Genomic DNA, 18,483 nt, shown 5'->3' on the forward strand with positions numbered 1-18,483 from the left:
TAAAATGCCATAAGCTGGCGCTAATAACGTTAGCATGTTGTATTTGCTTGGAAAACGTGTTTAGTATAAGACAGTTGTTTTGTCAGTGAACCTTGTGAGTTGTAATGGAGCCAAATTATGTGCTGTTACCATTGCTGTTGTCCCTGGTTTTATATGAGAAGAGGAAAAGATCGTTAGACGCTAGGCTAATTTATACAATGTAAAATGTGATAGATTTGTGCTAATAACGTTAGCATGTTGTATTTGTGGGGAAAATGTGTCCAGATAAAGACAAGTGTTTGTCAGTTCTGCGATTTATAGTGAAGCTGATTTGCGTACTCGTGTTTGAGACTGTCTATTAAGCCATGTTTAATGTGTGTTTTGAATCAACTAAACTTTACAGCACTTAACACAGTACTCTCACCGCTGACTAGTGTTTTGGAAGTTTAACTACAGAGTGACAGACACACCACCGCAGAAGTAAAAATAACGTGCAGATTTTTCTTTTTTCCCCACGACTAATCGATTAGTTGAAGATTATGTGCAACTTTAGTCGACCAAGATTTTCTTTGGTTGACTACAGTCCTACAGGTAACGAGTATCATTAATACACAACGTGCCCCAGGCACAACATTTAGCTCCAAATCCACAAAACCAGCCTGAAAATGAAGGAAATCTGAAACAACTGCATTAGAGTCAATGGAGCACAGCTGTGTTGTTGTCGGACCCTGGTCTGAGCCAGCCCAATGCTACTTCTCTTACTTAATGAAGGGTCAATGGGTGTCATCAGGACCATATTCGTCATGATGACAAACACACAAACTCGCGGCTGGCAAATATTCACAACAGAATGAGTTGTAACATAATTCGCAGATACTACAAGAAGGAAGTGTACAGATTGTGGATTGCAGAAGTCCACAATATTTTTCTTCTTAGGTTCTTTTTTATCTAAAAAAGCTGCTGAATTGAATCTGCTAAGACAGTTCTACTGAGTTTACTTACCAGTGACAGTGAGCCGACATGTAGCAGTGCTGTCGCCATCTTCACACATGTACAGTCCTGAGTCATTAGTACTGAGTCTGGACACATGAAGTCTGAGTCGTCCCTCTCTGAGGACGTCTTTGTCACACTGGACTCGTCCTGTAAACTGTTCATCCTGAGACTCTGGGACCTCAACACCATTATGTAGATGAAACAGACTTGTGGCTCTGAGATCAGTTTTCAGTTCACAGTAGATAAAAAGGGACTTGAGGGAGCTGCCAGGTTTGGTTGTGAACATGAATTCCAGTGTGATGTTGTGGTTCTCCTCTGCCTGATAACAGGTCTGTGTCACATTGACTACAAATGTTCCTGTTGAGGAGACAGAGAGGGAAAGTGAGGAGCAGACAAAGTGACAACTTTAACATGTGAGCCTTTAAACTCCATCTATAGATGTTTGTGTGCAGAGTTTGACTGATTGACTGAATAACAGTGTGCTCTTATTTACAACAGAGCTGGAAGGTCGGGAAACATGAGAGCTCAAAGTTGCTGCAGCTAAGAGGTGATGCATGAAACCAATAATTAACTAGAAAGGCACTCGGACAGACTTCCTCTGAGACCAATAGTCCAGTCTTCTCTGATATGGAAAGCCTCAAGTACAACCACTATACATGTCTGGATATATTTCCACAACTATTAGAATGAAGTCAATGATGTATTGTTTGTATGGACTATAACATTTTTAACCACTAGATGGTGGTCTGTGTATGGTCTATGTATAGTAACACTGGTCACAGGTGATATGAATCAGGTGTTTAAGGTCACGGGGGAGGAGGAAGTCTTTCTGAACACAGGTGTGGAAACATATTGTTCTTACCCTCTAATACACAATAATCATGAATACAAAATTGAAAAAATAAAATAAAAAACAACAACAATAATAAAATCAAATAAAGGAGAGCTCAATTAAAAGCCAGGCTAAAAAGATAGGTCTTGAGTTTGCTTTTAAGAGCCTAGAGTGGTACGTGCAGACAACAAGAAGGACGCCAGGGGCAAAACAGCACAGCTAAGGAAAACAAAACTGTCTATCCACATATTGGTGGAAAAAATCACCAATACTGATAAATTGATAATCAGCCAGGTTGATTATCTGTCGACCCTCTACTTCACATGGAATCAGAGAGACGGTAGACAGCAAATGATAAACACCTTCTGTGTGGCATGGGACAGCTGACTTTTGTCACTATTGAACCCTTCCACCAAGTTGCATGGAAATCAGGACAGTAGTTTTTCTGTAATCCTGCTGAGTTACAAACAATCATACAGAAAACACAACCTCCTGGTCAGAGGCAAAAAGCCTCAGAGTACTCTGTCTTTAGTGTTAGTGGATAATAAAGTGAAGGTGTAAACTCACCGCACACACAGGAGGTCAGGTTGATGAGCAGCAGGATGATGCACATCATCTTCTCCCTGTGAGAGGAGACAGAGGTGAAGAGCTAGACAGTAATTATAATACTGGGGCGGACACATCCACCACAATATTCAAATATATCATAGTAGCCTATAGTATGCCAAGAAGAAAAGTTATGGTGTGTACTAAGCCACTACTAATGACCTTTCTGGTCGGCTAACATTTGGTCGACTCTTAGGGAGCACTAAGAGTCGACCACTGGTCGCTTAGTCGCAGAAAAAAACAACAACATTAAACTCTATTAGGTCTCTTTCCAAATAAACGCGCTCAGCAGTCAGACAGGAGTCGACTAGGAAAATTCTTAGTCGGGGTCAGCCCTAGTGTGTGAACCTTTCCTGTGCCGCCCTCAATCAGATGCTGCCCCCTGAAGTGGCACTCAGTCATGAAAGATTTGAGAACCCCTGATCTAAGATTTTTATTTTTTTATTTTTTCAAAAATGCTTTAAAATGATCACTTTACCTGTGAAGTTGTTCCTGTGGGGAATAACCCCCACCCCCCCTTACAACGACTGATGACATTATAGATACTAAATATATACAGAATAATTCACACCCAGTTTAGATGCACCCATAGGAGCAGTGTGGCACAAACGGTAAGTGGACAATTTGGCAAAAACATTGGTTGTTGGGTCGTAGTACCTCAGATACAGGCACAGTACATCAGAATATCCTCTTAAAATTTGTTTTATTGACAAGATTGACCCCAAAACCTTTGGAACAGACCCCGAATATGTTAAATAGGTGTACAGTACATAGACCATCTGATATTAACATAATGTCACCCAGACCATGTGACTGTGAAATGACCTTGAAAAATAATGTTCCATTAAATCCATAAAGGTTTATTATATGATACAGGAGGGTATTAGGACCAATCAAAACTATGAAACACTGCTATTGCGTTTTCTCCTAGGTTGGGCCCACTTTGGATTTAAACTGACTTGACTATATCATCATATTCAACATATTTCCATCCAGCGTTCGACTGAAAAACTGCAATAAACTTTGGCACTATAGCAAAAATTATGCAAGACGTAAAATCCCCAGAGTGATTCAAATCATTTCACATCATGATATAGATATATGTGGAAGAATAGGCTATAGAGGGAATCAATATGCATTTTAGTATTGCAGCCTAGACTATAGAAGCTGTGCAATCTGATCATGTAGGCGATTGCTGCAGTGATCACTATATGCATGATAGTCTCTCAACTGTTCCCACGGAAACGAGTGAAACAGACTCCAAGCCTGTCTATTAGCTCCTTTTATACTGCTGCAGACTTTACGTGATGACGGTGAAGACGTCACATTACATAGTCTGCAAGTCCAGAGGATGGAGATTTGGATTCAGCCTGAGTGAATGGGGGTGTGTTCAATCAGTTCAGTGAGTCGGACTACGCAGTACACAGTCAGGGCTCCTCCAGCCAACTCGAAGCACTAAAACAAATCTTTTTAATGAACTGATTCTAGTGATTCAGTAACACCTAAAGAACTGCTTTGCCCATCACTAGTTGTAAGATGCTGTGGGTACCGTAGAGCTCAACAAGAGCTTGTCACGCTCCAGCCAATAAAAATAGCACACAGCCACCCATCAGCCAATCAGAAAATAGCATTGCTGTATCCGGGTAAGCTACACTCAGAACTGAGATCAAAACTTGAGAGCCCTGCAATAAGTGTGATAATAAAGAGGGGAGGAGAAAAAGCTTCAGAGCCACAGAGTTGTTTAGTTGTGTTGATTTTATTGATTTATTTCTGTTTCCTCCGCTCTCTTCAACAGCTGTGGGAACAGTCCAAATTACTGTCAGTAATAGACTACAGGACTATTAACAGTGATATCAGCTCTTTGTATTTGCACATTACCTCATGTCTCATCTGGCACACCGGAAAGGTCCAAAAGTTGAATTCTGCACAGCAACATACTCAATATAAAGTTAGCAGGTGGAGTTTCTCGGTGGGTAGATGGTAAGATGTCTTCCTCTGTGTCTCAGTGCAGTCACTTAGTGGTGATGGTGCTGCAAACAGCGCACGCTCTGACACTGCTGGAGTGTGATTGGTTGATCAGAGTAACTGATGGAAGTTGATTGGCCAACTTCATGGGTCAAGTACTTCAAAGTTGTACTTCAGCACAGTACTTAGTTACTTCCCACCACTGTCTGTGTGTCACAGTAAGCTGCTAACCAACAGTTTCCTACTGTGATGTGTGTAAATATCTATATATCTATATGAATATCTGTTCATATATTCTTTTGTGTTGTTTTATCAGTGTTTCCACCACAGCTCTTTATTGAGTTAAGTTTACTGTTTAAAATTGTTCAGTATTGTTCTTTATCCTCGGTTATGATGCTGGCCCGCTCGTAAAGAGACCATATCATCTCTGGACATGAACATTCACCACAGAGAAGACGGCAGCATTAAAATCACAGTTTACAGGAAGCCCACACACACAGACCAGTACCTCCTCTGGACATCAGAACATCACATCCCAGATGGGCCCTGAACAAATGAAAACAAGTCAAAACCAAAGAGAAGAAGCAAGAAGAAAGGAAAACAAAACACACACAAAAAACTGACAATAAAAACAAAGTCACAACATGCGGGGGATAACAGAACCAATACAACTAATCATGAAAAAACATCACATCAACACAGCCGTAAAGCCACATGCAAAACTTCGTCAGTTGCTAGTAGGCCTACACCTGCAAGACAAAATAGAACCGGACAAAAAATGCAGTGTAATATATGAAATACCATGCAAATCATGCAAGAAAACATACATCGGAGAAACAGGAAGATCATTCAATGCAAGGAAAAAAGAACATCTAAAAGAATGTGAGAAAGAGACAGCGGGGAGATTCACAAGGACACAAAAAGACAAAGCAGAACAGGAAAAATCAGCCATCACAGATCACTGCAGGAGAAATAGGTGAACAGTACATAGACCATCTGATATTAACATAATGTCACCCAGACCATGTGACTGTGAAATGATCTTGAAAAATAACAAAGGTTTATTATATCATACAGGAGGGTATTAGGACCAATCAAAATTGACTGGACTATATCATCAGATTCAAAATATTGCTCTCCAGCGTTCAACTGAAAAACGAAACAAACTGAACCTATAGCAGAAAGGGCAAGTAGGCTGTCAATCATGTCACTTTACAGTTAACGTATACAATGCTTCCAAAATAAGGATGCAACAGCTGTGGGAACAGTCCAAATTACTGTCAGTAATAGACTACAGGACTATTAACAGTGATATCAGCTCTTTGTATTCGCACATTACCTCATGTCTCATCTGGCACACCGGAAAGGTCCAAAAGTTGAAATTTTGCACAGCAACTCACAATATAAAAGTTAGCAGGTGGAGATTTTCGGTGGGTAGATGGTAAGATGTCTTCCTCTGTGTCTCAGTGCAGTCACTTAGTGGTGATGGTGTTGCAAACAGCGCACGCTCTATGAAACTGCTGGAGCGTGATTGGTTGATCAGAGTAACTCTAAGTCTAACACATATTTGTGACAACCCCCTTCCTGTAAAGTGCTGGCAGTCAGCTTATCTCAAACACCCAGTTGTTCAGTCTGTAGCTCATTTCTCTTTCAGTTTTGTAAAATAAACAGGTCTTTAGTTATAACACCAGCATCTTGAGTCAGTGCTCTAATGACTCACTCACAGGGTCCTCAAGAAAGAGTCCTGTACGTCCTGATGAGTTGTTTCTTTGAGAACCTCAGTGTCTGTGGATGCATAGCTTTATTTCTAATCAGTAAATTTAGTGAACCAGGCTTTGACAGCACAGACAGTGATGCAGACAAACAGTAGAGCTGCTGCCAGTCCCAGTCCAACGTAGAGGCCGATCCTTCCTCGACTCTCAGGTTCACTTATTCCAGGTGACACAGAGACAATCTACAGTCTGTCTGTAGTCATCACAATACTCCTTTGTATTTATTATCCTGATTATCACACACAACTGATGGACACCAGGCATCAGCACTAAAAACTATGTCAACTACAACCACAGCAATGGAAAGCTTATTTGTTCTCCTGCACACATGGAGGCCTGACTTTTCAAAGAACAAAAGCTGCAGTCATATATTTCTGCCACAAGTGGTTAAAGTCAATGAGTGCTCTCCTAGCAGCAGGTGAATGGGACTTGTTGGTGACTGAGGAGTCCTCTGGACTGTCTCTGAAAAGGTTTATACATGATACATTACTATTTTTACTGATAAAACACTAGTGGTAAGTTATGGCGAAGGGTTACACTTAAAATACAGCTAAGGATGAGTGGTTAAACATTTCAGTAATCAAAAGAAAATGACGACTGATGGAGGGCAGGGGCGATTCTAGATCAGAGGTTTAGGGTGCTGAGCAGCCAGAGAGCTGCCCGGCCAGGCAAGATAAATTTCACTGTTTTGTACATTTTAACTCAATTTCATTCCACATTTATGAAAGATACACTTTTGGGAAAGTCTGTGACTAAACCATCAAATCTGATAAAGGTTATTTAAATGCTGAGCCACAGCAAAGAGGAATGGATTGGAATCATGAAATAAACATATGGTAACCCTTTAATTTCTGGGAAGACAACTCATTCTGATATTAGCAGCTCCTCAACATACACATAAACAGTATGTATGTTTCTGAGTAAACCAGCCTCTATAGTGAGCACTAAAAACACCAAAAATGGACCTTGGACTTATTTTTTGACTTTTATTTGAAATGCAATGCACAACATGTAACATTAACACATTAACAGTAATTGACTTTTTCAGTGTTTGTCTCTGCCTTTTTCCTTCTTGTCTGTATTATATGATACAAATACATAAATAAAAATACACTTCAAAAAAGAAAAGTGCTTGAAATCTACAAAATAATAATAATAATAAATACACACAGTAGAAGTTCTAATGTTAATGGGCATCCAGTCAGTTAGCTAGTCAGTAGCACCTTGGCTTTAATATTAACACATGCACATGACACAACAGCGAGCTTCTCTCATTCCAGTTCAAACAGAGGACAGTGGTACTGACCACCTGTAACGTTTCCTAGCTAGAAAAAACGTCAGCTAACTCCTGCCTGACAACATAAACAGTGACCTACGATTAAATGCAGCAAAAATGAGGACAATAAATAATGACAATAATGTGTTGGTATTGAGTGGTAGGAGTTAAGAAATGTCATATCCTGGTTTAAGGCAGGTACTTACACCACTACTGCATATCACCCACTGTGGAAGGCAGCACATTGCTCTGTTCAGATAGAGCACTGGAGCCTGAGTTGGGGAAAGAAAGGTGGAGGGATGGGTGTACCAAACCATTTTTGAGGCAAGGGGGGGTGCTGCTGTATTTTTGTTGTTAAAATATTACATTGCAACCAAGTACTATATGGTTTTGACACTTTTCTAGCTTGTTAAAAAAGGACATACAGTAAAAAAAAAAAAAACCTCAAATTTTAGGGGTGCTGGGATTCAATATGGAGGTGCTTCAGCACCCCCAAAAATGGGCTAGACACGCCTATGATGGGGCTATTTTATTGTTTTAAATCATGTGCAGACAAAATATTCTTTAAAACTCTCTCTCACAAATACAGTTACAGATACTTGAAACAATAAAAAAATACACAATGCTAAAAGGAAACAAAAGGTAAGACTCAAAATAATTACGCATAAAGACACAAATTAGGCTACTGCTTTCCTCCTTCCTCACGATTTGCAAGTATGGTACAATGAATCAGAGTATTTAATTTTAACGCTGCTCAAAAAAAAGAAGATTTCAAAAGCTCTCTGGTAGTTGAATGCCTCTGAACAGGCCCATTTATGGCAACACACTGATCCGTGGCGGTAAGATCCAGCCGAGGTGGTGCTGACAATATGCAGTCATCTGTTGGTCTATTGTTGCTTTAATTTGCAGGTATGCTTTTAATGAAGCTGACATGTCATGACAGTCAAGTCCAGCGCAGCCAAGGCGTGAGGTCCGTGAGGATCCCTTTGATACCCGTGGCGGAGAATCTGAGGTGAGGCCGGATGATATTCCACAGGGAAGCGCAACATTTCGCGGACTCTGGAGTGGAGAAATACCAGTCTCACTGATAAAACTGCAGTGTTTTGAGTTGTTGAGTTAGCAGGCTGCTGCTGGACATTCAGGTCTTGAATCAGTGCTCTAATGACTCACTCACAGGCTCCTGTACGTCCTCATGAGTTGTTTCTCTGGTAACATCAGTGTCTGTGGATGCATTGTTTTCTTTCTTACCAGTACATTTAGTTAAATAGACTTTGACTGCAAAGATGGCACAGACAAACAGTAGAGCTGCTGCTGCCAGTCCCAGTCCAACGTAAAGGCCGATCCTTCCTCGACTCTCTGGTTGTGGACTCTCTGGTTGTGGACTCTCTGCTGGTCTCTGAGGTTTGGAGCTCACCAGCAGCTGCTGACAGAAAATAAGATCAGCAGACTGACAGGAGAAACCTGTTTTAAGCCAGTAGAAAGACTAAATAAAATCCTAATCTGCATCACAGGTCACATATTAAAGATGTGAGGTATTACTTCAAAGTCAGAAAAAGGTCTCTTTAAAAGTACTTTAATGTTTCTGTAGAGTAACTGAATTAAATATTCAAACTAGAGCTAAAACATGAATAATCTTGATCTTTAATTCCAGTTCAAACAGAAAAACAGTCTCTGGTTCCAGTATTAATCAACTTACCAGTGACTGAGCCGACATGTAGCAGTGCTGCCGCCATAACGTGTGGACACTTCACACATGTACAGTCCTGAGTCATCAGTCCTGAGTCTGGACACGTGAAGTCTGAGTCGTCCCTCTCTGAGGACGTCTTTGTCACACTGGACTCGTCCTGTAAACTGTTCATCCTGAGACTCTGGGACCTCAACACCTCCATGTAGACGAAACAGACCTGAGGCTCTGAGATCAGTTAACAGTTCACAGTAGATAAAAAGGGAGCGGAGGGAGCTGCCAGGTTTGGTGGTGAACATCCACTCCAGTGTGATGTTGTGGTTCTCCTCTGCCTGATAGGAGGTCTGTGTCACATTGACTACAAATGTTCCTGTTGAGGAGACAGAGAGGGAAAGTGAGGAGCAGACAAAGTGACAACTTTAACATGTGAGCCTTTAAACTCCATCTATAGATGTTTGTGTGGAGAGTTTGACTGATTGACTGAATAACAGTGTGCTCTTATTTAGAACAGAGCTGGGTGAGTGGACAGTGCTAAAGACACTACAATATAAAAAGGTAATGTGTGATAACAGTAATAAACAGCCTGAAAGTGTGGATGATAAAGTGAAGGTGTAAACTAACCACAGACACAGGAGGTCAGGTTGATGAGCAGCAGGATGATGCACATCATCTTCTCCCTGTGAGAGGAGACAGAGGTGAAGAGTCACAAACACATGAGATCAAAGTTCACTTATTCCAGGTGACACAGAGACAATCTACAGTCTGTCTTTAGTCATCACAATACTCCTTTGTATTTATTATCCTGATCATCACACAACTGATGGACACCAGGCATCAGCACTAAAAACTATGTCAACTACAACCACAGCAAAGCTTTTTCTTTTCCATGAAGACACCTGAGATTTATCATTTAAATAACTTTCTTGCTGCAGTAATGTATTTCTGCCACAAGATGGCGCCAGTGGTTGAAGTGAATATGTGTTGACTCCAAGCATTGTAGACTGTGAGCCCCTCTAAAGCGTATGTCATGCAAGAGTACCAATAGAAACAAATGGATTGATAACAGTTATTTTGTCATTCAAAGTGTGTCGAGAGATTCATGTCATCAAGTCATGCATTCAGAAACATGTAAGAAAATCTTCCACCTCATGGCAAAAACACATGGGACATGATGGAGGTACGACACATCAGCCAGCGCATCTCCACAGCAGATCACAACCAATCAACTTGTGGTGGGGTGCTCCTTCAATGCAGTGTGTTTCAGGCATTTAGTGCTATTGAATGCAGCCTAGCCCTGCCTCCTCCCCAACCACACCCCTAATCAGTGCCAGATTATATAAGGCCCCTGGTGGCTCCTGTCCTCTTCCCTGTTGTGGCTGATTGTTAGCAGCTCTGATCCATTATCTGAGCACAGTGCATGTGGAAACCCTGCTGAGTGATTCTGTGTTAATGCCCTGTGTCAGAGGTGGTTCTTTTTATTTAGCTTTATAGTTGGTTTGCTTATTTACTTGTCCTTATTTTGCTGTTATATCAAACCAACTTAGATTTATTTGTTTGTAATTCTTTTTGTATGAGCTCTTTTCTTTCAGTAAAGCAGAGCACCACCTGTGTTGGGAGGCAAGGCATCTATGGATTTAGGTCCCTGAACTTACTGCATGCGAAGAAAAGCAGTAGGACATGACTGTAACCAACCAGCAGACACAGGAGGTCAGGTTGATGAGCAGCAGGATGATGCACATCATCTTCTCCTGTGAGAGGAGACAGAGGTGAAGAGTCACAAACACATGACATCAAAGTTCACTTATTCCAGGTGACACAGAGATAACAGTCTGTCTGTAGTCAGTCATCACAACACTGGACTGTTTCTGGTCACATGTGAAACATTAACATATACCTTTATGTCAATATGAGTTCAGCATTTTCTTTATAATACATGTGCAATGCCATTTACATTATGGGGTGCTGAGTGAGATTAATGAGGAAACAAGGCTGCAACATATCAAAATGAATAAACTGTAAGTTACCCAGTAACAACATCCTACCTGTTCCTGTGTCAGGTGTCTGTTTGCTGTTGTCAGGAACCATGAACTCATCCTCAATGTACAAGGATGAGTGAGTGAAGACACCGTTTTCCTGTTGGACAACTTTCCAGCTGCATCTCATCAGTCAGACACTGAGCTGGAAATGAAACACAGTTGTTTACACAATTTCTTTAAACAATTTTTCTAAACATTCTTTCGTCAACTTTCCATAAATACCAAAGACACCACATGTATTTCACTGGTTTGTATATTCAGAACAAACAGTGTTGATGTTGATGGTATTCAGAGGCCTGTACTATGAAGCAGCATTTGAAGTGAGCAAGGTAACTTCAGTATGGGGTGCTGTTTGTCAAAGTCACTTTTTACCACATTTACAGCAATATTTGAAATATGTTAAATATGTCACAGTTAAATCAAAATCTAATTTGAAATGTTAAATGTTAAATCTAAACTAGTCCATACCCATTGAGTGCACAGCTGCCCATGTACAGTTTCACATGGTGTGTGTTTGGGATACAGGTCATAGGAAACTGCAGATTAAATAGTCAACTGAACCCATTAAGAAGAGCAATGTATTCAGACAGAGTTTTAGTACAATTGCTTTATTGAAAGTACAGTAGTACCATTGCCAATAGTGGGATAGTTAGTGGGCTAAAACTGTACATTAGTAGTTGAGGTAGCACGTTGAAAGGCAGATAGTTAAAGTCATTGCCTTATAGAAACTCAGTTTTAGTAAATTTTCCAACTTTTGCCAAGAGGGAACTTTAGATATTGGTCCCTAGATTATGTTCACCCAGTTTCATGCAGATCGCTCAAACTTCCTAGGAAGAGATCCATTTGAAGTGTTTTTCAAAAAATTCAAAATGGCGGAAAATCTATATAACCGGAAGTTATGAGGAGAGGCATCTCTGTGCAAAGTTTCATGTCTCTACGACATACGGGGCATGAGATATGCCCATTCAAAGTTTGCAATTTCAATCGGTTGCTATAGCGCCCCCCTTTGGCCAATTGATGTAATATTGCTTCATTGGCATCCTCCCATGACCCTCTACCACTGTGCCAAATTTCACATGGATTGACCAATCAGTGAGGAGAAAAACGTGGGACACACACACACACACACACACACACACACACACACACACACACCCCTTGCTTGGCAACATGCCAACATGTGCAGCAACTTAGCTAAAAACACTGGAAGGGCTGTTTTGGCCGCAATTCAGAATTTCAGCAGTGCATCGTTGGCGTCTTCAATCAATCACATGTCTGTTAAAGTCTTGTTGTTGAATTGTGTCTTTACTGAGAGAAGCCAGCACATTATTATCTGTTAACATCTTGTCTAATCCAGGCACTGATCTCAGTCCCCAAATACAACATCTTTACATCTGGATTCATTTAATATCAACTGAAATACAGAGACATATATTACCTTGTCTTCAGGCTCATACAGTCCAAAGCGTTAGATGAGTGGACTCCATCAGGCAGGTAAAATGTGTCTGTGTGACTGTGGTTTGGAGTTCACCTCAGTTCCTGCTGTAGATGCAAAAAAGTCCTGATACTCCCTCTGCTTATTCACATAAGAGCCATCTGCCAGTAGGTGTGGTTTCCCAGTAACCGTTAACAGAAAACAATACTGTAGGCAGCTGCTGTTTTGAGGGGAGGGGGTGGAGTCAGTGGAGCATGATCTTGCAGGACATATGAGGGAGAAAGAAGAGTGATGATGGCAGGACTACAGAGGCCAGGATTAAGGACGTGCTTGTGAGTGGAGACCCTGTGGAGGGGAGACAGGTGATATTTAGGTGTCTGAGGATGTTTTCACACTTGGTCCTTTTCAGCCCTCTGAGCAGACTAAGCAGTGGTGACTCAGCATTTTGGGGCATCTGTGAACACTCCAAGAGAACTCCGACCCTTCTGAAGTGAACCATACTCGGACCACCTTGAGTATGGCTCTTTGCCCTTTGTATTTAGCCGTCTAGATCACAAGCTGTTGCACTGGGACGCTTGATAAGACAGACCAAACCACGTCGGCCTGTAACGCTTGCAAGGACGCAGGATGAGGATTAATTTGGTCCACAGAAGATACTGCACGTCTCCAGATGTGGAATGTAGAACACATCAAACAGCAACAGTCCACAGCACAGAAACACTAATGTTCAGCTCGAGTTTTAAGTTAATCTGAAAGCAAGGCGCTTCATAACCTCAGTGCAGTGCCACATTAGAGTAAAAACAAAACTATGTCAGTATATATTATATGTGGTGTGAACAGAAAGAGGACTGAGTTTGGTTTGTTTACCGAGATATCCTGACTTTTCTCTCTAATGTGGGTACAACTTTGTTATTTCCAGATCCTACATTTCCCAAAATGCATCTTTTATTGGTCCCCATCCATCCACCAGATGCCCTCAGTGTTTCCCACCAGTCCCCTGTCTCTTCCTCACCTGCTCACCTGTTGCCTGTTCCTGACCTGCTCAGCCGTCGTGCCTCCTCTTGGATTTGCTTCTTCCTGACCATTACCTAGATAACTTCTCCTTCATCCCACCTTCTTGCCTATTACTGTCTGCAAGTAGGTTAAGCTGACTCTCCTCCAGTAGATGGCAGTATGAGTACTTAAATGTATGCCTGGTTTGTCTCTTTGTGAACTGTTGGCTTATTTTCCAGGTTACTGATGCAGATGTATTTAATACTATTCATTTAATTTGATATTTGATGTTTAAGGTTTATTTACAACCTAGTTATAGACAGCATGTATTTACTTTTTATTCAGAACCACACGTAGGCCTACGTGTATGGAAGAATGAGCATGTGTTGATAGTGGACACGATTGAGTGGATCAGGCTTCAGTTACCAGCCAGTCCCTGCACCACCTGTACACTGTACCTTCATCATTTACTCTCAGCTCAGAGTCAAAGCTGCATGTCCTTCTGTTCCAACTCTGCGGTTAGCAGCTTACATCAGACATTTCTTGATGTAGGCTGTTTGCTCTAAAGAATGATTTACAGGAGTGCAGAAACAGGACACAGCCAATACAAAGGCACAATTTACTGACCCTCCACAGAAACTGTAGCAAAAGATGAATGAATGACGAGAGGTAATCATAGAAAGAGTGGCAGGATTAGTTTGAATTGTTCAGGCTTATATGTACCAGATTTATGAGCTGTGATACTTGAATATGTTGTGAACACTATTCATATGTACCACTGTTTGACTAATCAGCAAAGTGCTAATCCCAAGCTCCACATAGACCACCACTGTTTACAAGAAGAAAACATCTTACCTAAACTTTAACCGCCCTCTTCCAATTAGGACGTTTGTGCCGAATTTGAATAAACTCCCTCAAAGTGTGCTTGAGATATAGCATTCAAAATAATGATGATGATAAAGGATGATGATTGTTTTGCATACACAATCACTGACTGTATTTAAGAAAACCAGAAGTGGCATTAGACACCAACCTGATGAAGGGAAGCCCAAAGTGTTTGTTGAATAAAGCATTGTGTACCTGAGAAGAGTAGAGGAATGTGTTTCAATTGTGATGGACTTGCATTGAAGCTCAACATGGTTTGCACCATGCTGTAAGTAAATTAATTAAAAATTAACCATAGAAATGAACATGAACTGAGGCAGTATTCATATTAGAATTCAGATTTTATTGTATTTGGCTCTGAAACAGCTGAAAAAAAGAACAAATACAGTTGAAAAAGTCAACATTTTCTGACAATATTGTACTTTTTATTCCACTCCAATTATTTCACAGTTTACTTTAGAAAAGAACATTTTGCACACAAAACATGAATAATCAATTTGAGGTTTGGACTGTTGGTGAGACAAAACAGGTCTCACTTTGAGTTCTTCTTTGAGTTGCACTCAAACTGTATATAAAATAGTTACTTCACACATAACAATAAAACAATTCAAACTAATCCTGCCACTCTTTCTGTGATTACCTCTCGTCATTCATTCATTCATCTTTTGCTACAGTTTCTGTGGAGGGTCAGTAAATTGTGCCTTTGTATTGGCTGTGTCCTATTTTATTATTATTATCACCTTTATTTATTCAGGGAGGGCCAATTGAGAGCGAGCTCTCATTTCCAATGGCGCCCTGATTACAGTACAATAAAATACAATTCAATACACATTACAATGCATATCAATAACAATAATATACACACAACAGAAGCATATAATGAAATCAACAAGTACATGTACATTCAGAAAACATGAGGTCAATAATTATGCGTTTAAAATGATTAAAAGGAATCGATGTATCCAACTGAAGCTGAGACAGCAGATTATTCCAATTAAGAGGAGCGAAATAACCAAAAGCAATTTTTCCTACCTCCGTTCTAACAGTTGGGATATTAAGAGCCAGTGAGTTTTGTGCTCGAGTGGGGTAGTTAAAAGATCGAAAACTCAGTAAGCTCGATAAATAGAGAGGAAGTTTTTTAAGCAATGCCTTATAAATAAACAATATACAGTGTTGCTCCCTTCTCAGAGCCAGGGAAGTCCAGCCTACATTCTGATAGAGTTGGCAGTGATGGGTCATGAACCCATTAAGTGGTTTAAGAATAGAGGGAGAAGCATGCATATAAATAATATCACCATAATCTAAAACCGATAAAAAGGTGGCAAGTACTAACTGCTTTCTACAGTGCTGAGGTCGACAGGATTTATTTCTATAAAACAATGCCAATAAAGGCATCAGCTTCTTTAAAAGTTCTGCAACATGTAAATTAAAAGACAATTTGTCATCGATCCAGATACCCAAGTACTTATAACAGGAAACCCTTTCTAAGGGAGTCCCATCAGCAGTAGCAAGGCTGATCTTATTTAAAATGCTCAGTGCGTTTTTTTGTGAAAATCATGTACTTTGATTTTCTTGGATTTAAAACCAATTTAAGATCAGTCAGAGTTCTTTGGATACAACAGAAGTCATCTTGTAAGTTACTCAGAGCTAGTTCAACAGAGGGAACAAGAGAATATATGACTGAATCATCAGCGTAAAGATGAACTGAGCTATTTTTGATACCACAATTAAAATCATTGATATGAATAGAAAATAACGGAGGTCCTAAAACAGAACCCTGTGGTACCCCTTTGTATATATTCAAAAATTCTGATATGAAACCATCACCAATCACAGCTTGGGATCTACCAGATAAATAATTCTCAACCTATTTACATGACTTGTAATCAAGCCCAATATTATGCAGACGCTCAAGAAGGATAGTATGGTCAACCGAGTCAAAGGCCTTAGAAAGGTCAATAAAAGGGCAACACAATCAAGTTTACTGTCTAGTGCTTGAGCAATATCGTTCACAACCTTAGCAGTTGCTGACACAGTGCTATGCCGGGGTCTAAAACCAGACTGATAGATGTTTAAGACTTCATGTTCAGATAAAAAAAATCATTAATCTAAGACTTTACTCATGCTGTGTAGATGAGTCAGATGCACAATATTATTCTACATGTGATCAATCCCTGTTTCCATCGGTCCATTTTTTTGGTGTATTTATTTACTTATTAATTTGTCTGATTGATTAATTTATATTAGTGTATTTTTCCTCAGATGTTACCCTGGTATGTGCTCGCATAACGTTAATGTTATAGAATGGCTATTGTATTCTCTTGGCTTTTATTTTGAAAGGCCCGAATTTACTTGGACTTCCAGGAAGCCCACTTGTCTTACTTTTCTTCACATTCTTTTCAAGAGGAAAGATGAAAACAGGCATCGGAAGAAACCACCGAAATATCAAACAGATTGGATGTGTTTCATTTTAAATAGCACAGCAACTGCAAGTAAAAGTGCAGTGTTTTGAGTTGTTGAGTTAGGGGCAGGGCTGCTGCTGGCCATTCAGCATCTCAGCGTCCTCAGCTTCTGTGGATGCATAGTTTTTTTCTTATCAGTAAATCTAGTAAAACAGACTTTGACAGCACAGAGAGTGATGCAAATCAGTAGAGCTGCTGCCAGTCCCAGTCCAACGTAGAGGCCGATCCTTCCTCGACTCTCTGGTTGTGGACTCTCTGGTTGTGGACTCTCTGTTGGTCTCTGAGGTTTGGGCTCATCAGCAGCTGCTGACAGAAAATAAGATCAGCAGACTGACAGGGAGAAAACCTGTTTTAAGCCAGTAGAAAGACTAAATAAAATCCTAATCTGCATCACAGGTCACATATTAAAGATGTGAGGTTTTACTTCAAAGTCAGAACAAGGTCTCTTAAAAGTACTTTAATGTTTCTGTAGAGTAACTGAATTAAATATTCAAACTAGAGCTAAAACATGAATAATCTTGATCTTTAATTTTCAAGTTCAAACAGAAAAACAGTCTCTGGTTCCAGTATTAATCAACTTACCAGTGACAGTGAGCTGACATGTAGCAGTGCTGCTGCCATAACGTGTGGACACTTCACACATGTACTGTCCCGAGTCATTAGTCCTGAGTCTGGACACATGAAGTCTGAGTCGTCCCTCTCTGAGGACGTCTTTGTCACACTGGACTCGTCCTGTAAACTGTTCATCCTGAGACTCTGGGACCTCAACACCTCCATGTAGATGAAACAGGACTGAGGCTCTGAGATCAGTTAACAGTTCACAGTAGATATAAAGGGAGTGGAGGGAGCTGCCAGGTTTGGTGGTGAACATCCACTCCAGTGTGATGTTGTGGTTCTCCTCTGCCTGATAGGAGGTCTGTGTCACATTGACTACAAATGTTCCTGTTGAGGAGACAGAGAGGGAAAGTGAGGAGCAGACAAAGTGACAACTTTAACATGTGAGCCTTTAAACTCCATCTATAGATGTTTGTGTGCAGAGTTTGACTGATTGACTGAATAACAGTGTGCTCTTATTTACAACAGAGCTGGGTGAGTGGACAGTGCTAAAGACACTACAATATAAAAAGGTAATGTGTGATAACAGTAATAAACAGCCTGAAAGTGTGGATGATAAAGTGAAGGTGTAAACTAACCACAGACACAGGAGGTCAGGTTGATGAGCAGCAGGATGATGCACATCATCTTCTCCCTGTGAGAGGAGACAGAGGTGAAGAGTCACAAACACATGAGATCAAAGTTCACTTATTCCAGGTGACACAGAGACAATCTACAGTCTGTCTTTAGTCATCACAATACTCCTTTGTATTTATTATCCTGATCATCACACACAACTGATGGACACCAGGCATCAGCACTAAAAACTATGTCAACTACAACCACAGCAAAGCTTTTTCTTTTCCCTGAAGACACCTGAGATTTATCATTGAAATAATTTTCTTGCTGCAGTAATATCTTTCTGCCACAAGATGGCGCCAGTGGTTTAAGTGAATATGTGTTGACTCCAA

At 40.5% G+C, this 18,483-nt stretch overlaps 2 protein-coding genes across 9 annotated transcripts in view; both read right to left on the reverse strand.

The window, feature by feature from the left end:
- The window catches only part of LOC125884439 (uncharacterized), a 53,598-nt gene that overhangs the window by 17,640 nt on the left and 17,475 nt on the right, over positions 1-18,483 (reverse strand). Inside the window, exons 2-4 of one of the 8 annotated variants that reach the window (XM_049569396.1) lie at positions 11,150-11,285; positions 9,729-9,784; positions 982-1,329 (exon numbers count right to left, since the gene is read on the reverse strand). In XM_049569396.1, coding sequence (XP_049425353.1) covers positions 982-1,329; positions 9,729-9,777 — 397 coding nt within the window. In that variant the 5' untranslated portion in view covers positions 9,778-9,784; positions 11,150-11,285. Of the gene's footprint in view, positions 1-981; positions 1,330-2,371; positions 2,428-4,288; positions 4,900-5,714; positions 6,056-9,728; positions 9,785-11,149; positions 11,286-12,581; positions 12,685-18,483 lie in introns of those variants that run through there. The other 7 variants (XM_049569394.1, XM_049569391.1, XM_049569393.1 and 4 more) reach the window with 7 other exon arrangements.
- Positions 16,431-18,483, reverse strand: part of LOC125884441 (uncharacterized) — a 95,331-nt gene continuing 93,278 nt past the window's right edge. The window contains exon 3 of the mRNA XM_049569403.1: positions 16,431-17,221. Within this exon, the coding sequence (XP_049425360.1) occupies positions 17,004-17,221 (218 nt within the window). The 3' untranslated portion in view covers positions 16,431-17,003. The remainder of the gene's footprint in view (positions 17,222-18,483) is intronic.

Source organism: Epinephelus fuscoguttatus, linkage group LG23, assembly GCF_011397635.1.
Source record: "Epinephelus fuscoguttatus linkage group LG23, E.fuscoguttatus.final_Chr_v1".
Lineage (NCBI taxonomy): Eukaryota > Metazoa > Chordata > Actinopteri > Perciformes > Serranidae > Epinephelus > Epinephelus fuscoguttatus.